The 19,833-nt window shown below is 43.3% G+C and overlaps 1 protein-coding gene across 1 annotated transcript in view; it reads right to left on the bottom strand.

Annotated features, from left to right (window-relative positions):
- scml4 (Scm polycomb group protein like 4) overlaps positions 1–19,833 on the bottom strand; it is a 233,000-nt gene that overhangs the window by 180,532 nt on the left and 32,635 nt on the right. The window contains 2 exon segments of the mRNA XM_041187345.1: positions 102–199; positions 201–344. Of these exon segments, the coding sequence (XP_041043279.1) occupies positions 102–199; positions 201–344 (242 nt within the window).

Here is a 19,833-nt window from a genome sequence, read left to right as displayed (position 1 = left end):
TTTGCAAAATTGAAGGGCACTCCCACGAACACATATTATCCACATTACACCCTGCATTTGAACATACAAATCAGCCATTTGACTTTCACAAAGCAGGTTACCGTTTGCACCCGGCGGCTGCAGGTTGTCACCGGTCAGCTCGCACCATCCGATGGGGAAGACGTCTCTAGAATCGTAGCGGCACCAGTAATCAAAGGCTTTTCCATCCATCGAAAGTTATCGGAATTTAATTTCCTCTCACCTGCCCTATGGTAGCTGGGCAAATGAAATGGGGATTTATTTTGTCCACTGCCTCCAGCTTCATTCCTGCTTCGATGTGGTTCTCAGGAGGAGTCAAGGGTTCCCTGTGTGGGTGAAAAGTGCGAAGTTACATGGCTGATACTTAGAGAAAAAATCTGGGCTTTAATTTTCTTTTCCTCAGATTGACGATGTTAGTGATGGGGATTGGAACGTTTCTACCTCTTTGTCTCCCAATATCAGCATTAAACACGCCCAGTTCTGGTAGACTACAGCCAATTGCAAAACAATTGCCAACTGCAAGCCTGCAACTTCTACCACCTAGAGGGACGAGGGCAGCAGATGCATGGGAACACCACCCCATGCAAGTTCCCCTCCAAAACACATAACATCCTGACTTGGAAATATATCGCCGTTCCCTCACTGTCGCTGAGTCAAAATCCTGGAACTCCCTCCCTAACAGCACTGTGGGTGTACCTACACCACAGAAACTGCAGTGGTTCAGGAAGACAACTCATCACCACCTTCTCAAGGGTAATTAGGGAGGTAAAACAAATGCTGGGCCAGGCAGCAAAGCCCACACCCCGTAAAAGAATAATAAAATGTTCTATTTAGCCCAGAAACTTGATTTCACTGCAACCACAGGAAAACACAACCCTACTGCACCTCTGCAAATGTTTCTACTTCCCACAACAATCATCTCTGACTAGGGGTCTACACCCAAAATGTTAAACTGCTAAAACCTCCCTATAACCTATGATCGCCCTGGAGAACACACATAACTCCTGGCTTCTATTCTCCATTACCAGCCATCTCTTCAAACTCCTCTCCCTTGCCCCTTCCATCCTCATCTTCGCATGCAAGGAGGTCATCGTCTTCTTTTCACTAAAATTGCACCATCCATTCAGATATATCTGCTGCTTTCCCCTTCCCTTTACATACCAAGCCAAACTTCCTCCCAGGCTTCCCCCGTCCTAGTCTTAAGTCCAAACATTTTCTAGTTTCTCACCCATCTCCTCACATGCCCACTCCCTCATCTTGTCCATGAGACCCACCTCCTGCTCCCTTAACCCTATTCCCATTACACTGCTGGGCATCCAACTTCACTTCTTGGCCCTGTACAAACATTTCCCTCTCTCAGGTATTGTTCCCCTCCCTTTCAAATCTGCTGTCATTACCATGTTCTTCAAAAAAACCCTCTGTCCTTGCAAATTACAATCCCATCTCCAACCCGTCTTTCCTCTACAGAGTTCTTGAATGTGCTGTTGCCTCCCCAACTCCTGCAACTCCATGTTTGAATCTCCAAGCAAGTTTCTTGCCCTGCCACAGCAGTGAAACAGCCCTAATCAGAGTCACATATGATGTCCTCTCTGTGTGCGGCCTTGTTGCATTTTGCTTCTTCATCTTTCTTAACATTTTTGCAATTTTTGATACAGTTGGCCATACTGTCCTTTCCTCTGTTGTCCAGCTCAGATGGATCATTCTTCCACTGTCCCCCTCTTACCTATTCAAATCTGGCTACAGCTTCTCTTCCTCTTGAAGACATCATTCAAATGCCAACAACACCCACTTCTACCCTCTCCACCACCTCTCTTAACAGTTCCATTCCCACTATCTCTGTGCTGTCGGATGACCCACCCAACATCCAGTCTTGAATAGGCCATAACATTCACTAAATCCATCATCTTTGGCCCCCACCACAAACTCCATATCCTTGCCACTGATTCTATGTCCTTCACCACCCATTGCCCCAGGTTCAACTGGGATATTTGTGGCTCCAAGCCAACCACACAACCAATACTCGATTGATCGCAAAGACTGCCTACAACCGCTTCTGTAGCATTGCCCATTTCCGTCACGCACTAAATCCCACTCATAGATGTGCCCTGTCTTAGCTGACTATTACAAACTTCCAATCCTCTGACACCATGCTTTTGCTTAAATCCCTTCATAGCTTTGCCTATGCCTATGTGAAACCTTCACCAACTCTAGAATTCCCTCCCCGACACATCAATCCATTCCTTCTATATGGAATTCCTTCCAAGCTTCAACCCACCAATGGTGACAGTGCTTTTAGCCACCTAGGCCCAAGCTCTGGAGTTCTCTCCCTAAGCCCCTCTGCATCACCTTCATCTCTTCCTTTACGACTCTTCTTAAAACCCACCAAGCTTTGGTCACTCCTCCTCATGTCATCTTCTCTGGCTCAGCACCCAATATCTGTCTGATTGCACCTCTCAGAATGTTTTTCTACATTAAAGGGGTTACAAGAATGTAAATATGAATGTTGTTAATCTGACTTTTTCCTTTACAGATGCCGACGGATCAATGGGCGTTTCAGCATTGTCTTTTTTATCACGTATTCCCAGCATCCACAATTTTCTTTCCTTTTTCAGAATTAGGTGAAAACTATTATTATTTTCACAGGGACGTCACAGAGCCAGCAGACAGTTCATTAAGTTTGAGTGGTATGAATAACCAGAAGATATAAATAGGGGTTCTTAAAAATGTGGCAAGCCACTCAGGTTAGAACATGCTGAGTTATGTAATTTTTGTATGTAGATTTGATATGGGTGTTCAAAATCATGAAGGGTCTGGACAGGATAAGGAGAACTTAATTCCACTCGTGAAATAATAGAGAACAAAGGGCCACAGGTTTAAAGTGACAGGCTTAAAGTGACAGGCTAAAGAAGCTGAAGCAATATGAGAAATAACTTTTCACGCAGCCTTTGGTTAGGGTCGAGAATGCACTGCCCGAGAGAGTGTGGTGGAGGTGGGTTCAATCGAAGCATTCAAAAACAAATAGACTGCAATCTGAAAAGGAAGAATGTACAGAGTTATGGGTAGAAGATGGAGGAATGGCAAAAGGTTAATTGCTCATTTGGAGCTAGACTGAGCTAGATTCCAAACCAGAACCAGAAATAAATGACACTACCTCATGCCTCATGACCCACTCATACCAACAAGCAGCACTTTTTAAAAAGAACATGTAAAGAATGTAACAACAGCAAGGTGTTTAAATTTATGAAAAATGCTACTTATGACAGCGAACTGTTGGATAATTCATGATCACACTATTTTCTTGCTGTTTGTTATTTGGACAAGGAGAATGGATTTTGCACCCACTCCCTACTGATTTCTCAGCATTTCTGGTGTGGAAAATTGCTTGTATAGTTATTCCGCCATGTCCTCACCTTGCTGTATTCTTCCCAATTTCTCAATCCTAGAGCCTGAGACAGGGTATATTTCCCATGGATATATTTCCCTCCATTTGTTTTGCTACTTCAGGCACTAGAGAATCCTGTTGTTTCCAGGCCAGCGCACCAAAAGGTGAGGAGGGTTGCCTGTGAATTTTTTTAAGGCTGCAGAGTCTGTGAAGAGAAAATGCTTTCCGCTTTCCGCTTTACAGGCAGCTTAGAGGCTGCCTGAACACTAATTCACTCCTCCCACCCACCCAATTCTCTCCCTCAAGCCTCCACTGTTAAAGTCTGACCCATGTTCAGTTAGACTACACAGCACAGACTGGAGGTGGGGTGGGGGTCATGGCAGAAGGGGTAAAGCTTCAGATGGCCTTGAGACCAGAATTTGGCTAGGAGCAGGTCACGCAGTTTTAGTTAGTCATTCTCTCCACATATTCTTTCCCTTCATGGATATGTCATTCACACTCACAATGCGACAGCAGGAGGATAATTATAAGGGAGTATCATCATCCACGGGGGTGATTGTGGAATATCATTGGCAGGAAATGACCAGCATGTTTGCCACACAGAGCTTCAAAAGTGATTCAATGTGGCAAGCTCTGAGCTTAATTTGGCATAATAAGGCACTATGTAAGTGCAGGTACACATAAATACACCAGCAATCATCAGGACATTGAAACTTCATACGTGAGTCCAGAATTTCTAAAGGCAAATGACTTATTTGTTCTGCACTATTCAATAATGATAATGGACAGCTTTCAAGGCTGACAGCTTCCCATATGGTAAATCCCAAACATGGGTCCATACCAAGCCAGAGTTGTTTAGAAAGAACAAACTTGAATTTATGCCACAACTTTCACAATCTCAGGAAGTGTCAATGCACTTTACAACCAATATGGTATTTTTGAAGTGTAGTCACTGCTGTTATGTTTAAAAAAGTGGCAACTAATTTGTCCACAAATAAGATGAAGGCCTAAAGTGCTGTAACATAGGCAGAATAGTCCCAGATTTGCACTAAGTGCAATAGCGGGCATGTAAAATGTCATTTTACCCACCAGCCGCAATGGCAGGCTTTCACACGATATCGTCCCATTCCCGCGCATCCGGCCTTATTAATAATGCATGCACGGGAAACACTCCGGATCACTGGCAGGGTAGCTTCTGATTCGCCCACCCTGCCATCACCTCAGCCCTTCAATAATACAGGTGCCATATTCAAAGGGCACCCCTGCAGAGAGCTAGCCCTTTCAAAAGTTGCTGGAGAGTCATGGCTGCCAAAGGGAGGAAATATGCTGCCCCCAAATATAGCGATGTCTCCCTTGGGTGCCTACTGGGTACAGTGAAGGCCCGCCATGAAGTTGTCTACCCCCGCTGTGGGCAAAGACCACTAAGCAAGGTCACCAATCTAGCTTGGGAGGTGGTGGCAGCGGTTTCAGCACCAATGCCCAGTGTCAAAAGAGGATGAATGATCTCCTCCATTCTGCCAGCGTAAGTCACTCTTCTCATCACTCTCAACTCACACACTCACAAACCCATCACACATCTACAGGGATCTCATTCACCGCCAGTTGAAGGGATATCACCATTCACTCTCTCACACACATCTTCACCTGCCCTGCAGATCGTGTCCTCATCCCGTTCATGGCACCACGCACCACCCACACATGCCAGACATACTTATCATTCGGCTGGGCAAGCGCCCTACTTACACTCTCTCCATCTCCATTCATGCAGGACAAATTGGCAGACATCAAAGGGGAGAGGTCGCAGACCGGCAGAGGAATGCCCGGCATCAACGTCCTTTGAAAAGAGAGGCATCCAGCTGACCGGCGACAATCTGGACCATTCCTGTGCTGGCGATGAGGTTGGCAGTGCTCAACCATGTGAGGATCTGGCATTGTGACATCCATTAGACAATCATGCTGTAAGTCAGTTCCGCTGTTCCACAGTCCCCTGCAATGCACTAATTATTTCTCCTTGCTATCGCAGAGACATCTGGGAAGCCACTGAGGGGGTCCACGAGCCAGGTCCTCATCTCAAGCCCTGAAGACACCTCAGAAGAAAAACCTGACATGCTCATCAGATTGTGACCCCGAGGTTACTCTAGAACTAGGTTCCAACAAGGTGTGTGCCTCTGCGTGGGTGGAGGGTGTCTGATCCGCAGCAGGCAGAGGCAAGGACTTTCCAGGTTTCTGGCACTTGGAGGAAATCTGGAGGCCAGAAATCTGCTGAGTCTGAGTCAGATGAGGAGCCTCTGGACTCGGTCATATTTCAGTTGCTGGAGCTGCAAGGGAAAGCTTGGGAACATCAGGAAGGGATGTCTGCTGCATTTCTCAGATTGCAGGGCATGATGGAGGAGTCTGTCCACCTACAGGCTGGGGTGATAGCGCCAGCATGCCATTGCACCAAGGTCAACACTGGTAGGATGGCAGTTGCCATGGAGACCTATGACATTGGTCCTGCACTGCTGCGTGAGATGAACTCCATCACTGATGCCACAGTCGGTCTCCAACAGTGACAAGATGAGAGGGGTGTGGGGCAGCTTAAGCTCACTCCAGCTTTCCCTTCTCCTCAAGGAGTCATCAGGGGTGTTGCTACCTATTTGGAGGAGGACCAGCAGCCTGACACCGTGGAGCCATCCGTCAAGTTGACTCTGGGAATATCTGTCTGACCCAAATAGCCTCTTCCTGTGAGCTCAGCAGCTCCAGCTCAGCAGACCAAGGAGGTTGCAGCTGGCCACAGCAGGGCCCCAAAATCAAGCCAGGGCCCTTCAGGTCTCAGCCCTCCACTGCAAGCCTGCCAAGGTCATCACAGACAGGGCATAGCAGTCAGCAGGCTGCCTCCACTTCTGCTAGAGCACCAAGACATAGCAGCAGGGTTAGGAAGGTTAAGAAGATATAGTTGCACAGCTAGGCACAGATGTTAACCAATTGTACTTAATGTTGACTGATGTAAATAAACTCCCAAGAGTGTCTCCCTGCCTACGGCTCCTTATTCTGATAAGCAGTGTTCATGTCATTCAGATGTGAAACCTTGGTACCTGCACAAATAAAGGCAGGTGTCTCAGTCCAGAACTTCTTCCCTGTGTAACCTTCAGACCTAGTGATTGCCTGGCTTCACAGTCACTTGACACATCAGTGATGCCTGCACCTCGATGGAGCTTGTTATTGCTACCAGAATGTAGTGGGCAGATGTCACAGAGTTCTCTCAATCTCTCTGTGTGCTCTCAGCACCTTTGAGATGGAGCTGGCCCCTATCTCTTCAGCATCTGTGACCGGTGACGCTGTTCTCCTGAAGGGGTCAGGTGCTGAAATTTGACAAAGGATCAGGTGCATTTAAAATTTCATGTCTGCGTCTCTACGATATGACCCTGATCACAGAGCACAAGCGAGCTGCCCTCAGCCAGACAGGAGTCAGACAATCACAGAGGCTCTGTGAAGATCTGTGAGTGTCCTCACTGCATATCATCATCATTCTCCTGGAATCCAGCAATTATTAGGGCCTCCGCTGCATCTCCATGACATGAGCCTGAGCACTGAAGGTATGTGCGCTGCCATCAGCCACACAAGTGTCAAACATTCACAGATGCAAGGTGAGGATGTCACGACTGTCCTCACTGCATCTTGTTTTCATCCTCCACAAATCTTGCAGCTATGAGGGCCTCCTGAGCACGCCTGCCTCATCTGGCCAGTGCTATGTTCTCATCGCTGTCATCCTCACCTTCAAGGACCTCATCATCATTATCCAGTTCAACATTCTCCTCATAGGAAAAGACATGCAACTCTTTCATCTCCTCCTCAGCCTGGTCCTCCCCATGTTGTAGCACCAGGTTGTGAAGCGCACAGTGTCAGGGAGATATAATAATTTTCATAATGTTATTGGATTTTATTGTAAAATAGATTAATAGTCGTGTCTGTGTGTGTGTGTGTGTGTGTGTGTGTGTGGGGCTTAACTGAATTAAAGGCAGCTAGTCTGAAGGCTTTTATGTATCAGAAGATAAGTTAGGTTTGAAATGTTAAGTTGGTAAACATGGGGGAAGTTTTAGAATGTAAGACGTAAAGGGAATTTTTGTATTTTTAAATAAACCAGACTAGCTTGAATTCAAAAGAGGGGGGGGTGACATATTTTGCCTAACCAGGGGAAGTTAAGAAACAGTGTGTATATTTTTTCCAACGATTACTGTGTTAGGGGGGAAATTTACAATGCTAAAAGAGAATACTGTAAGAATTTACTAAAAAAAAACCCTAAAATCTTCAGGCAGACATGGCTGTTAAACATAGTAAGTGTTGAAAATCACCAGATGAACATTGCACAGCCTTGAGAGTCAGACTGGAGACAAAAGTATGACATAAATTAGGTTAAGTGTACTCCTCTCTCAGATAGGGAAGGGGCAGATGGTCTTAACTTAGATATGGGAAAATGAACAATGGACAAAGAGGGAGCTTTGATGAAACACAAACAGTCTTGAGTTGTGGCAACCAAGGCCTTTGTATACATGTTTTAATTTTGATTGGATAATATAATTATGTATGCATCCTTTAGAATAATTGCAGCTATGAGGGCCTCCTGAGCATGCAAGCCTCATCTGGCCAGTAGGATGGTCTCATCGCTGTCATCCTCATCTTCAAGGACCTCATCATCATCACTCGTTTATGTACTCAATAGGATAGAGTTAACATGGGACCGGTGAGTCAGTTACCAATTGGATGTATTGAAATGTACTCAAATGTATTATTATAAGAGAAAGTACAAAAGTAATGAAATGTAATCAATCTGGGAGCTGGGTCTTCATTCTTAGGAATGATTGTGGCTCCCTTGCATATGTTCGAATAAAACTGGTTAAAAGGAAGCCTGAGTCTCTGTGGTCGCTGTGGGATCGGAGAGTGTAACTTCCCCTCTTCAACTGGCCTCTGTGGTCATTGGCGTAGTCGGCAGGATTCGTGTGGACCTCTGTGAAGGCGGAACAATGATCTGGTGAGCATTTTCATTTTGAAAGATACTCTCCGGTTGTTCGCGTCAGACTAGGATGGAGGTCTAATAGGGTGGATTCAAATGTTTCGGCCAGGGGGACTCAGGTGGATAGTTAGGGCAATTGAGCCTCGGGAGACGGAGTGTCTCGGGAGATGGAGTGTCTCGGGGGAACTGGGGGTCCCTGTTTAAGTTGAGGCAATTGAGCCTCGGGAGATGGAGTGTCTCGGGGGAACTGTGGGTCCTGTTTAATGTGTGAATATGAGTATGACTGAGAAAATTGAACTCGAGTTCATTGCGGAATGGGGGGGTGAAGGAACCATATCCCTTCACCTTGCCGGGAAGCATAAAAGCTGATCAGCAGAATGAAACAACATTGGTTGGCAGCTTAGCGATTCACCACTATGCTCTAAGGAGTGGTGGAAAGCTCAGACAAGTGATAAAACCAACAAAGCTACAGTAATCATTTTGAGTCCGTATCTGCAACAAACGAAACTAATACAAAAATATCTTGGTCAAGTTGCGCCAGTTGCAGTGGCATATCAATTTCTCCCAGAGGCCACCAACAGAGAATGGAGATTCCCTACTGGAAGGATGATTGGGAACCGAAAGGTCCCCTACTGAATTTTTTTGTAACTTAAAGAAATGAATTGATCTAAGTTAAAAGAGCTGTTTGTGCTGAAGAGAGAGAGAGAGAGAGAGAGAGAGAGAGAGAGAAAGGGGGTACCCTTAGGGGGTTAATGAGCAGTGACAGGCAGTAGCAGAGAAAATGTGAGCTTCAGTCAGTTTGATTGTCCCTATAGGTGGAGCCTCCAAAATCCCTTTATTTCCCCCACTGCTACTTGAAGTTTCGTTTAGAGTTAAGTTCAATATTATAGGAATAGAAATACATACCTTTATATATGTGTTTGTTTGCGTGCAAGGAAGCATTTGTATATGAGCTTTAATGTGTTTTCTTCTCTGAATTGTCATTTGGTTGTGTAGTTCAGCACCTTAGAGTCGAAAGCCCCATATTAGATTAAAGGAAAAGTATACTCAAACATTCCAAAGTTTTGAATATAAGGTTTGAGTTGAGATTTCTGGCAAAAATGGCAATTTGAAGGTATTGTAAAGATAAAACAGGGTTTGCCTTTGTTTGAGATGAACCAACCCTTGTACCACCCCCTTGCAGGCTAGTAGGGAATAACCCTCATCACCAGCTTCCAAGCTGATTGGGATTAATACATATGAGTTGGTATTCTAAAATTCTGAGGGAGAAAAAAATTACCTGAAATTCAAAAGGATTCTAGGAAAACCAAAAGACATAAACACACAGTCTAGGTGGTTCCAATGGATAAAAAGGGGTTTCTTTTGAAGAGATGAATTAAATATTAAAGGAAATCTGCATTCCAAAAGCACTATAATTTGAATTTGGGACAATCTTGAGATGTAAAATGCAGTGTAATTTAACTGGTAATTTTTGAATAACAAAGATGTTATCCAAAGATAAAGAATGTGTCCATAAACATATGGGACTTCTAATCTGGATACAAATCATTACGCATGAAAAAGATAAAAACAAAAAAACTGCGGATGCTGGAAATCCAAAACAAAAACAAAAACAGAATTACCTGGAAAAACTCAGCAGGTCTGGCAGCATCGGCGGAGAAGAAAAGAGTTGACGTTTCGAGTCCTCATGACCCTTCGACAGAACTTGAGTTTGAGTCCAAGAAAGAGTTGAAATATAAGCTGGTTTAAGGTGTGTGTGTGGGGGGCAGAGAGAGAGAGAGAGAGAGAGGTGGAGGGGGGGAGGGTGTGGTTGTAGGGACAAACAAGCAGTGATAGAAGCAGATCATCAAAAGATGTCAACAACAATAGTACAAAAGAACACATAGGTGTTAAAGTTAAAGTTGGTGATATTATTTAAACGAATGTGCTAATTAAGAATGGATGGTAGGGCACTCAAGGTATAGCTCTAGTGGGGGTGTTTTTTTTTTAAATAATGGAAATAGGTGGGAAAAGGAAAATCTTTAAAGATTTAAACACCCCCACTAGAGCTATACATTGAGTGCCCTACCATCCATTCTTAATTAGCACATTCGTTTAGATAATATCACCAACTTTAACTTTAACACCTATGTGTTCTTTTGTACTATTGTTGTTGACATCTTTTGATGATCTGCTTCTACCACTGCTTGTTTGTCCCTACAACCACACGCACCCCCTCCACCTCTCTCTCTCTCTCTCTCCGCCCCCCACACACACACCTTAAACCAGCTTATATTTCAACTCTTTCTTGGACTCGAACTCAAGTTCTGTCGAAGGGTCATGAGGACTCGAAATGTCAACTCTTTTCTTCTCCGCCGATGCTGCCACACATGAAAAAGAGGTTGTTTTACTTTTGATAGTGTAAATTACAGTTCTTACAAAGTTTACACATTTGAGGGTTGGTTCTTGATAAAGCTCTCAAAAGGGAATTTTCATTTTAAAGGGTTTTTGACAACAATTGGCACTAATTCAAATGCTGCAAGCTTTTGTATTTGTAAGTCTGTTACCAAAATGTGAAGTTAAGCTCAAGACCTTGACAAAGTGTGGCAGAAATCCAATTTTTGGCTGAGTTAATGAATCTGGAATAATGCTAAAAAAGAGTCAGACATAATTTAGTGGGTTACTTTTGAGACAATAAGATGTTATTTGAGAAGATGATAAGGAAGCAAAACATGCCAATGCCTGATTTCTGTTTTAAAACTGATGAGAATACCTTAGTGGACTGTAAAGTCTCTCCAGACAACTTGAATAAGATATGATGGTAGCTATTGCATGTGTAAAAATGGTATGAAGAAAGGATTAAGGGTAGGAGAAAGAGTTAGGGAAAGAGGACACCATAATATACAAACTGCTTTAAGGGAACTGAATTTGATAATCTGGCCATCAACTGAGATGTATTGGAACTGCACAGGGGGAAATAAGCAAAGATCTGGAGACAGAGATCCCTGTTGACATGGAATAGTTAATATGGCCTAAAGAGCAAGGAAACATTTTAAATGATCAAGACAATAGAGAAACTGACCACAAGAGAATTTTGGGATGATTGTGGTCAGGAAAAAAAACCTTAGAGGTAAAACTATTTGGAATCTGTAGTTGGGGCGATTGAAGGGTAAGGAGAAATAATACTTAACAATTTGCCACAAGATAGATACAGGTAAAGGGAAAGCTGGGAAAAGGCTAAATAGATGCATTACTGACTATATTAATGTGCATGCGAGCTACGAAGAGTAAGACCACGGGATTAACACCCTAATAACAGTCAGAGTTAAGCGGCTCCCAAAGAGAACTGCCACTGCAAGTGCGGATAGTGAACCATTGAAAGATAGGATAAGAAGATGCATTGTAGAGTTGTGTAGACAGCTTAAGGAATTGAGGTCCGACATGAGACAGCAGCAGGAGATAGTAAACTGGAAGGAGTGGGGCTGCCTACCCAGATGGATTCAGATCAGGAACCTCATTTCACAGGGATAATCATTAAAGAAATGTGTAAACTAATGGGGATTAAACAGATATTCCATATTTCTTACCACCCCCAGAGTTCAGGGGTGGTGGAAAAGATGAACCGAACTTTAAAAACATCTATAGCCAAAGCAATTCAGCAGACAGGGAACAGCTGGGCACCGTATTGCCCAGCATTCTGATGCGCCTTAGGGCTACACCAAATGGGACCACCGGGTTCACCCATTGAATCGATGACAGGAAGGGCCATGCAATTGCCTGAAGGCATTATAGTAGGAGGAGGGGATGTGGGGCCACTGAAAGGAAAAACACGGGACAATGTAAGGGAATTAAGTAAGCAATTACGGGAGTTGAGAGAGGAATTTAGGGACTGACAGATGACTAAGGATATGGAAACAGGCAAATCCAAAGAGCAACAATGGACCCCTCAAGTGGGGAATAATGTGATGGCCAAGGTGAGCCCTGAGCGAACAGGGTTTGGCCCAGGTGGCATGGACCAAACGAGGTATTAATGACAGGTGATACGTGCGCACTTGTTGATATGAAAATGGGAAATAAGTGGAGGCATTACACACAGTTAAAGATATATGATGAATCACCAAGCGGTAACCCGGACAACAGGAGCCAATGTTAATGTTTCCACAGGTCCGTGATCCTGGCAATGGGCGTGTCAGCATTGGCAAGGGAAGCACCAATGGTCAAAGTCAACAATGACACCTGCCTTCACCCTGGGCAGTTCATACTACTTCCCCAAGGAGGAAGTGGGGAATGAATAAGAAAGCCCAACACCTGGATTACGATCAAGTCACTACACGGACAATCAAACAAACAGTTGGGAACAGGACCCCTATGTGTGATCACACAAAGAGTATAACAATGGGAACTTCATGGGATGATGGTACTTACCCAATGGTAAGGACAATGATGAACTGATGAATGCACTTTTGAGGATACACCCCAGTGGGAAATACCCAGTAACACCTCACTAAGCATAAGTATTGACACGAGTGGTGAAGTAACGATAAATGGGATTTATGACAATAGAACTGGACTGGGTTGGTGGTATGGAGGATGTAGAACGTACGTGTGCCCCCTACCAGTTTTCATCAACAAGCATTTGGATATATCAAGAGATTAATGTGACCGCCGGATGGACAGACCTACCTCCCTTTGTTTGAGAACCAGGTCTTGAGGGACACTATTGTCAAGAAACATGTAAATATGAAATAGGCAGGGTTGTTATGATACATGATGTGTGGATATCAAAGACCCACTCAATGTCCAGGTGTATTAAATCCCCCCAACAGATGGGATAGTCAGGATAGAAAAGTCGCAACCACTACTACATGATGTAACTATGGTCGCCATGGAAGTAACATACAATATCTCGGGACTCCTGTCAGAGTTACATACTACTTGTCACAGCCACCAGATATGGGCTAGAAGCCAACTGAAGAGGGTAGTTAAAGACAATAAATTTCTAATCATCCCGGGGATTAGAGCAAAAGCACAGGTTAGGTTAAAAAGAAGTATACTATGATACATTGGAGGGCTATTTGGGAGTGCCAATTCCATAGTTAATTCGGTCAGATCTATGGCTTAAATGATTATGCCCCCTGGGTGGCCACTGAGACTGCCTGAGGGTTGCACTACAGTGCACGCGGGACAGGATATGCCCTGACAGCCAGGGAGCTACAAGGAGAAGGTCTGCTACGGATCCTTAGGCAAACTGCAGATGGGATAATAGACACAGCCGAATCACAAGCCACAGGGAGGGCACGTGATATGCTAGCACGAGATCTAATTGATGGGGTAAAATCTGACATTGAAGATATCAGGTTCGGAACAATTCCAGAACACATGTTCGAGTCAGTTTACCAATTAAACCTCATAAATTTACTCAAGGAGCAACAGGAATTGGTGATTACACTACCCCAAGGTGGAGGAGAGAATGGAGTTATAAAATTTATCATGGCCATTCCCCAAGAACATCATCCAAATGGGGCTTTCCTGAACAGCTATAGGTTTGAGTCCCTAGGAGTAGATAAGAGGGGGCTGGTATTCCACGTAGGGCTACGTGGATATATGTCCTATGTAAAAGACATAGTACTGATGAGTACTAGAGACTGTTGTTCAGAGTCAAGAAATTACATTGTATGCTCATGCCAAACGCTGGAGGTATTTACAAACACCAGCAAAGTCATATTCACCACATTGCCAATTCAGGAAGCATTTAAGGCAATTCAAGTGTCCTCAACTCAATGGTGCTTCATGACCAGCGAGGCTGAGTTCCTTTATGGGACTTACTTTGTGCTACCAACTCAAGTTTTTGCCTACAGGTGACTGATCCATTTACTATAGGAGACTTCCATTTGCCAGGCAGAACCACAGGATACTTGTTAAGCCTTTGGTGGGATGACACATTGTTCACTGATCAAATTCCTGTCAGAATAGCACGCCTAGCCATGCAGGAAGCAACAAGGATAGCTTAATCGTATGCAAAAGCTTCTAGTGAGCAAATCATGAGGGGGCATGTGCAAGTGGACTTAGCCACCCAATTGGCCAGGAGGTAGCCTAATCAGCTACTTTCTATGCTACAGGCGGAAGATTGATGAATGGGTGGGAGATTGTTAGAATGGGTATGACGATAGTCACAGGAATTATGCTCTTATGGGCTATCAGACTCTGCTGCTACCAACATAAAACCTGGGAAGGGACTCTCCAGGCACAGATGTAACAAACCAAAGGTGCGCATCAGTTCCCTGACCTATGCATACTCCGAGGGAGAAGGGAAAGTTATGTAATACAACGAGGTGGTTTAGGATTCCTCTGGTGGTCTGGACGACTGGCCACGCGAAGGACCAGAAGACGAAACCTCAACTTACGGTGAGGCCAGCTTGGGCTTTGCCAAGGGCCAAAAGGGGGGACTGTTAGGAGGGAAATTAACAATGCTAAAAGAGAATACAGTAAGAATTTAAAAACCCCTAAAATCTCCAGGCAAACATGGTTGCTAAACATATTAAGAATTGAAGATCACCAAATGAACATTGCACAGTCTTGAGAGTCAGACTGGAGACAAATGTATGACATAAGTTAGGTTAAGTGTACTCCTCTCTCAGATAGGGAAAGGGCAGATGGTTTTAGCTTAGATATGGGAAAATGAACAATGGACAAAGAAGGGGCTTTGATGAAATACAAACAGTCTTGAGATGTGGGAACCAAGGTCTTTGTGTATGTGTTTTAATTTAATTGGATAACATAATTATGTGTGCATCCTTTAGAATAATTGGTTAGAAAAATCACTTTTTTATGTACTCAATAGGATCGAGTTAGCATGGGACCAGTGTGTCGGATACTGATTGGATGTATTCAAATGTGCTGAAAAGTATTTAAATTAGAAAAAGTATAAAAGTAATGAAATGTAATCAGTCTGGGAGCTGGATCTTCATTCTTAGGAATGATTGTGGCTCCCTTGCATATGCTTGAATAAAATCGGTTAAAAGGAAGCCTAAGTCTCTGTGGCCGTTTTGGGATTGGGAAGTATAACTTCCCCTCTTCAACTGGCCTCTATGGTCATTGTGGGATTGGAGAGTGTACCTCCTCTTCAGCTGGTAAAATTGGTACTATGATAGAGTTTTTTATTAGTAGAGAGGTAAAGTCCAAAGACATAGTGAAACAATGTGAATTTGCATTCAAATGGGGAAAATATGTTTAAAGGAGAGAAGGCTGTATATAAGGGCAGGCATTCTAAGATCTAACAAGTGTGAAAAAGCCTCCAGCATCTAAGCCTCAAGCTGCTGTCTACAAAGAATTGAAGTTAAGAAAACTCACTTTGAATTTGACTGTTTAGGATATCGTGTTACTTTGCCTGGGTCCTTTAAAATCTATGTGTCTTACTGCTGCCTTAACGCAAGTGCAACTGGTGTTAGATTAATTCAGGGATTTATAAGTTATCATAGTAGTAATTTGTAGATCTATGTATGTGCTTAAAATCATTTCTTCCATTAATAAAGGTTTAATTTAGTTTTGTAAGAAACCTATAAGACTTGGTGGCCTTTTTACGGAATTCAAAGCCTGCATCATGCAATAAGTACAAATTGCAAAATAGTTGTGGCAGCTCCTTCGAGTTTCCCTCTGGGATTTGGGCAGCTTGGCATTTACCATTGGCTGTGCCATAACAAAGTTGGGGACTCTTCATAAAATATATTTGAAATTCCTTGTTTCAGTCAGAGTTGGTGATCTTAAGTACAAGAAGTACTTTGAATTCAGGAGATGGTGTGAGGGCTTTTTTTAAGTGGTGAGACTGCAATATGGCTTTGGCAGTAACTAAGACTTGTCTAGGAGTTGAAGTTATAACTTTGGCTGGTTTACAAAAGGTAACTAAAGTTAAGTTAACAGAAATGGCGGATAAGTTACAATGGGGGTTACCTACAAGGGTAAGGAAATCAAACATAACTGGAGGCATAGCACAGCATTTAAAGTTGAGAGTGATACCTGACACTAGTGAGTCACAGCTGGAGGAAGTGAGACTTCAGTTACAAGTGAAGAAGCTCGAACTTGAACAAGCAAAGGAAATGAAAAAAATTGAGCTACAGGCAGCAGGAAAAGAAAAAGGAAAAGCATTTCAAAAGAAATAGGCAGAAAGGCAGGAGAGAGAAAGAAAACAAGAAAGGGAACTTAAAAAAGAGATGCCATTAGGTGAGGAAGGACTTATTTCCAGATCAGAACACAGTGGTGAAACATTTAAATTTGTACAAGCTCTTCCAAAGTTGGAGGAAAGAGATGTTGAAGTGTTCTAAATTTCATTTGAGAAGATACTTAAACAGGTGAAATGGCCACAGGAAAACTAGACATTGTTCTTACAATCCAGGTTGGTGGTAGAGCACATGAGGTTTATGCTTCACTGTCAGAAGGAATTTTGGTGAACTATGATGTGGTTTAAAAAAATGCTATTTTGAGTGCATATGAGTAGGTTCCTGAGGCATATAGGCAGGAATTTAGGAATATGAGAAAACAGCCTGGGCAAACTTATATTGAGTTTGAAAGGGTAAAACAAAATAATTTTGACTGGTGGATACAGGCGTTAAAGATAGAGATGACATATGCAGCTCCAAGAGAGGTAATTCTTTTAGAAGAATTTCAAGATTCAATTCCTTCGGTAGTGAGAACTCATGTGGAGGAACAGAGGGTTGAAACAGTAAGACAAGCAGCAGAGATAGCTGATGATTATGAGTTGGTTCATAGAGCTAAACCTTTCTTTCATCACCCTTTTAAATTAGAAGAGGATAGAAAGTGGAAAGGTGAAAGGAAGGTGGGTACTCGGGGAAGAGAAGCAGTAGGTGGAAATTCACAGAAAGTTTCTTCTCAGAATAAAAAGGAAGATGCTGAAGGTAGAAATGGCACTCGAAAATTGAGGTGTTTTCATTGTAATAAAGAAAAAATACTGTGGATGCTGAAAATCTGAAACAGAAACAGAAAATTCTGGAAAAATGCAGCAGGTCTGACAACATCTGTGGAGAGAGAAACAGAGTTAATATTTCAAGCTTCTTCAGAGCTCTGTTTTTACTTAATTGTAATAAAGTTGGACACACGAAATCTGTATATTGGAAACTGTAGGGAGAATCTGTTGGAATTATAGGGCTGCAGAAAAGTTCTGGAAGTACAAGTACTGTGGGTTCTGAGGTTCAGGCACAGATAAAACCAATGGTTTGCGTACAGGTAAAACAGGAAGAATCAGTGATAGGTAAAGAAGTGAGAACGTATCCACAATTCACCCAAGAGAATTCTGAGGAGCAGGTTGCAGAAATGTTTAAAGACTTTGTGTGTGAAGGGAAAGTCTTTTCAGGTGTACAGGGTGGAGTAGGTAAAGATGTCAAAATTTTCAAAGACACAGGGGCCAGTCAATCCTTAATGTCATAGGATAGTGAAATTTGTTGTTCAGAGGGAGTATTGCAGGAACAGGTTATAATAAGTGGGGTTCATGGGGATGCTAAATCTATTCCATCGTGGAAGGTAAATTTAAAGAGTAAGTGGAAAGCAGCTGAAGTATTTAACTCAAGGCTGTTAGTGGAGTTATAGAAAAAGGATTCACTAATAAAACAGTTATATCATACAGCTTACTCAGAAACAGAGGCAAAATGTATTCTAAAATGTTATTACCTTCAGGGTAATGTTTTAATGAGAAAATGGAGGTCTTATCATGCTTCAGCAAATGAAAGCTGGAGGGTTGTACATCAGATTGTAATATCATTTGGACATAGAAATGAGATTCTGAGGATAGCCTATGAAATTTCAATGGGGGGACATTTAGGAATTAGAAAGACACAGGCGAAAAAACAGAAACATTTTTTTGGCTTGGATTGAAAAGGGATGTAGTCAAATTCAGCAGAACATGTCACACATGTCAAGTGATAGGGAAACTACAAGCAGTGATTAAGCTGGCACCTTTAATTCCTATTCCAGCATTTGGAGCACCTGTTACTAGGGTCATGATTAATTGAGTAGGATCCCTTCCTAACGCTAAAAGTGGAAATCAGTACTTACTGACAATAATGGATTTGTCTACCAGATTTCCTGAAGCAATACCTTTGAGAAATATTACGACAAAGAAAATTGTAGAAGAATTAAATAAATATTTTACAAGATATGTTTTACCTAAAGAAATACAATCAGATCAAGGTTCAAATTTCATCTCACAGTTGTTTAAGGAAGTAATGAACAGTTTGAGGATAAAACAGTTTAAACCAACAGCTTATCATCCTGAGTCACCAGGGGCTTTGGAAAGATGGCATCAAACTTTAAAAACTATGATGAGGACTTATCAGGATTATCCACAGAATTGGGGTGAGGGAATTTCATTCTTCTTATTTGCTATTAGGGTCGCTTTAAATGCAACAACTTAATTTCCTACAGGAGAGTTTGACAGGAGGATCCTGGGACAGGCAGTCAGCAGCACCTAGGGGATCTAGTCTATCTACAGGATCTAGCATCTAGTCTGTACTCAAGTAGGAGTAGGGGTAAAATAAAAGCAAGGGTCCACGATCTATTTAGTTAAGATATGTCTGGGAAGCTCAGTCCCGTGGTTTGCAAATCCTGTCCTTTGTGGAAATTCCTAGACGCTCCTGGCGGTCTGGATGACCATTCTCCGACTGGAACAACTCGAGCTCCGGGTTTTGGGAGCTTGAGCGACAGCTGGGGGCACTACGGTGCATTCACGAGGCTGAGAGGTTCGTGGATGGCACCTTTCAGGATGTGGTCACCCCGCAGCTTAAGAAAATGCAAGCAGAGAGGGAATGGGTGACCGCCAGACAGAAGAAGGGGACCAGGCAGATAGTGAGGGAATCCCTCCAGTGCATCATGCTCGCTAACTGTTTGTTGGCCTTGGAAAATGGTGACAGTGATGGTTCCTCTGTGGAGATCAGCCAGAGCAAAGACCATGGCACTGCGGGTGGTCCAGCTGCTCAGTGGGGGAGGAAGGAGTGTGGAAGGGCAACAGTGGTAGGGGATTCGTTAGTGAGGGGAGTAGACAGGCACTTCTGTAGCCGTAGACGTGACTCCAGGATGGTATGTTGCCTCCCAGGTGCCAGGGCCAAGGATGTTATGGAATGGCTGCAGGGCATTCTGAAGGGAAGGCTAAACAGACTGAAGCTGTGGTCCATGTTGGGACCAATGACATAGGAAGAAAGAGAAATGAGGGCCTGCAAGCAGATTTTAGGGAGTTAGGTAGGAAATTGAAAAGCAGGGCTTCAAAAGTAGTAATCTCCGATTACTCCCGGTGCCACAAAGTAGTGAATACAAGAGTAGCAGTGTAGAGCAGACAAATGCGTGGATGGAGAGATGGTGCAGGAGGGCTTTAATTCCTGGGGCACTGGGGCCATTTCTGGGGGAGGAGGGACCTGTACAAGTTGGACGGGTTACATCTGAACAGGAAAGAAACCAAAATCCT

Source organism: Carcharodon carcharias, chromosome 5 (genome assembly GCF_017639515.1).
Source record: "Carcharodon carcharias isolate sCarCar2 chromosome 5, sCarCar2.pri, whole genome shotgun sequence".
Taxonomy (NCBI): domain Eukaryota; kingdom Metazoa; phylum Chordata; class Chondrichthyes; order Lamniformes; family Lamnidae; genus Carcharodon; species Carcharodon carcharias.
This window is presented reverse-complemented; position numbering and strand designations above follow the sequence as displayed.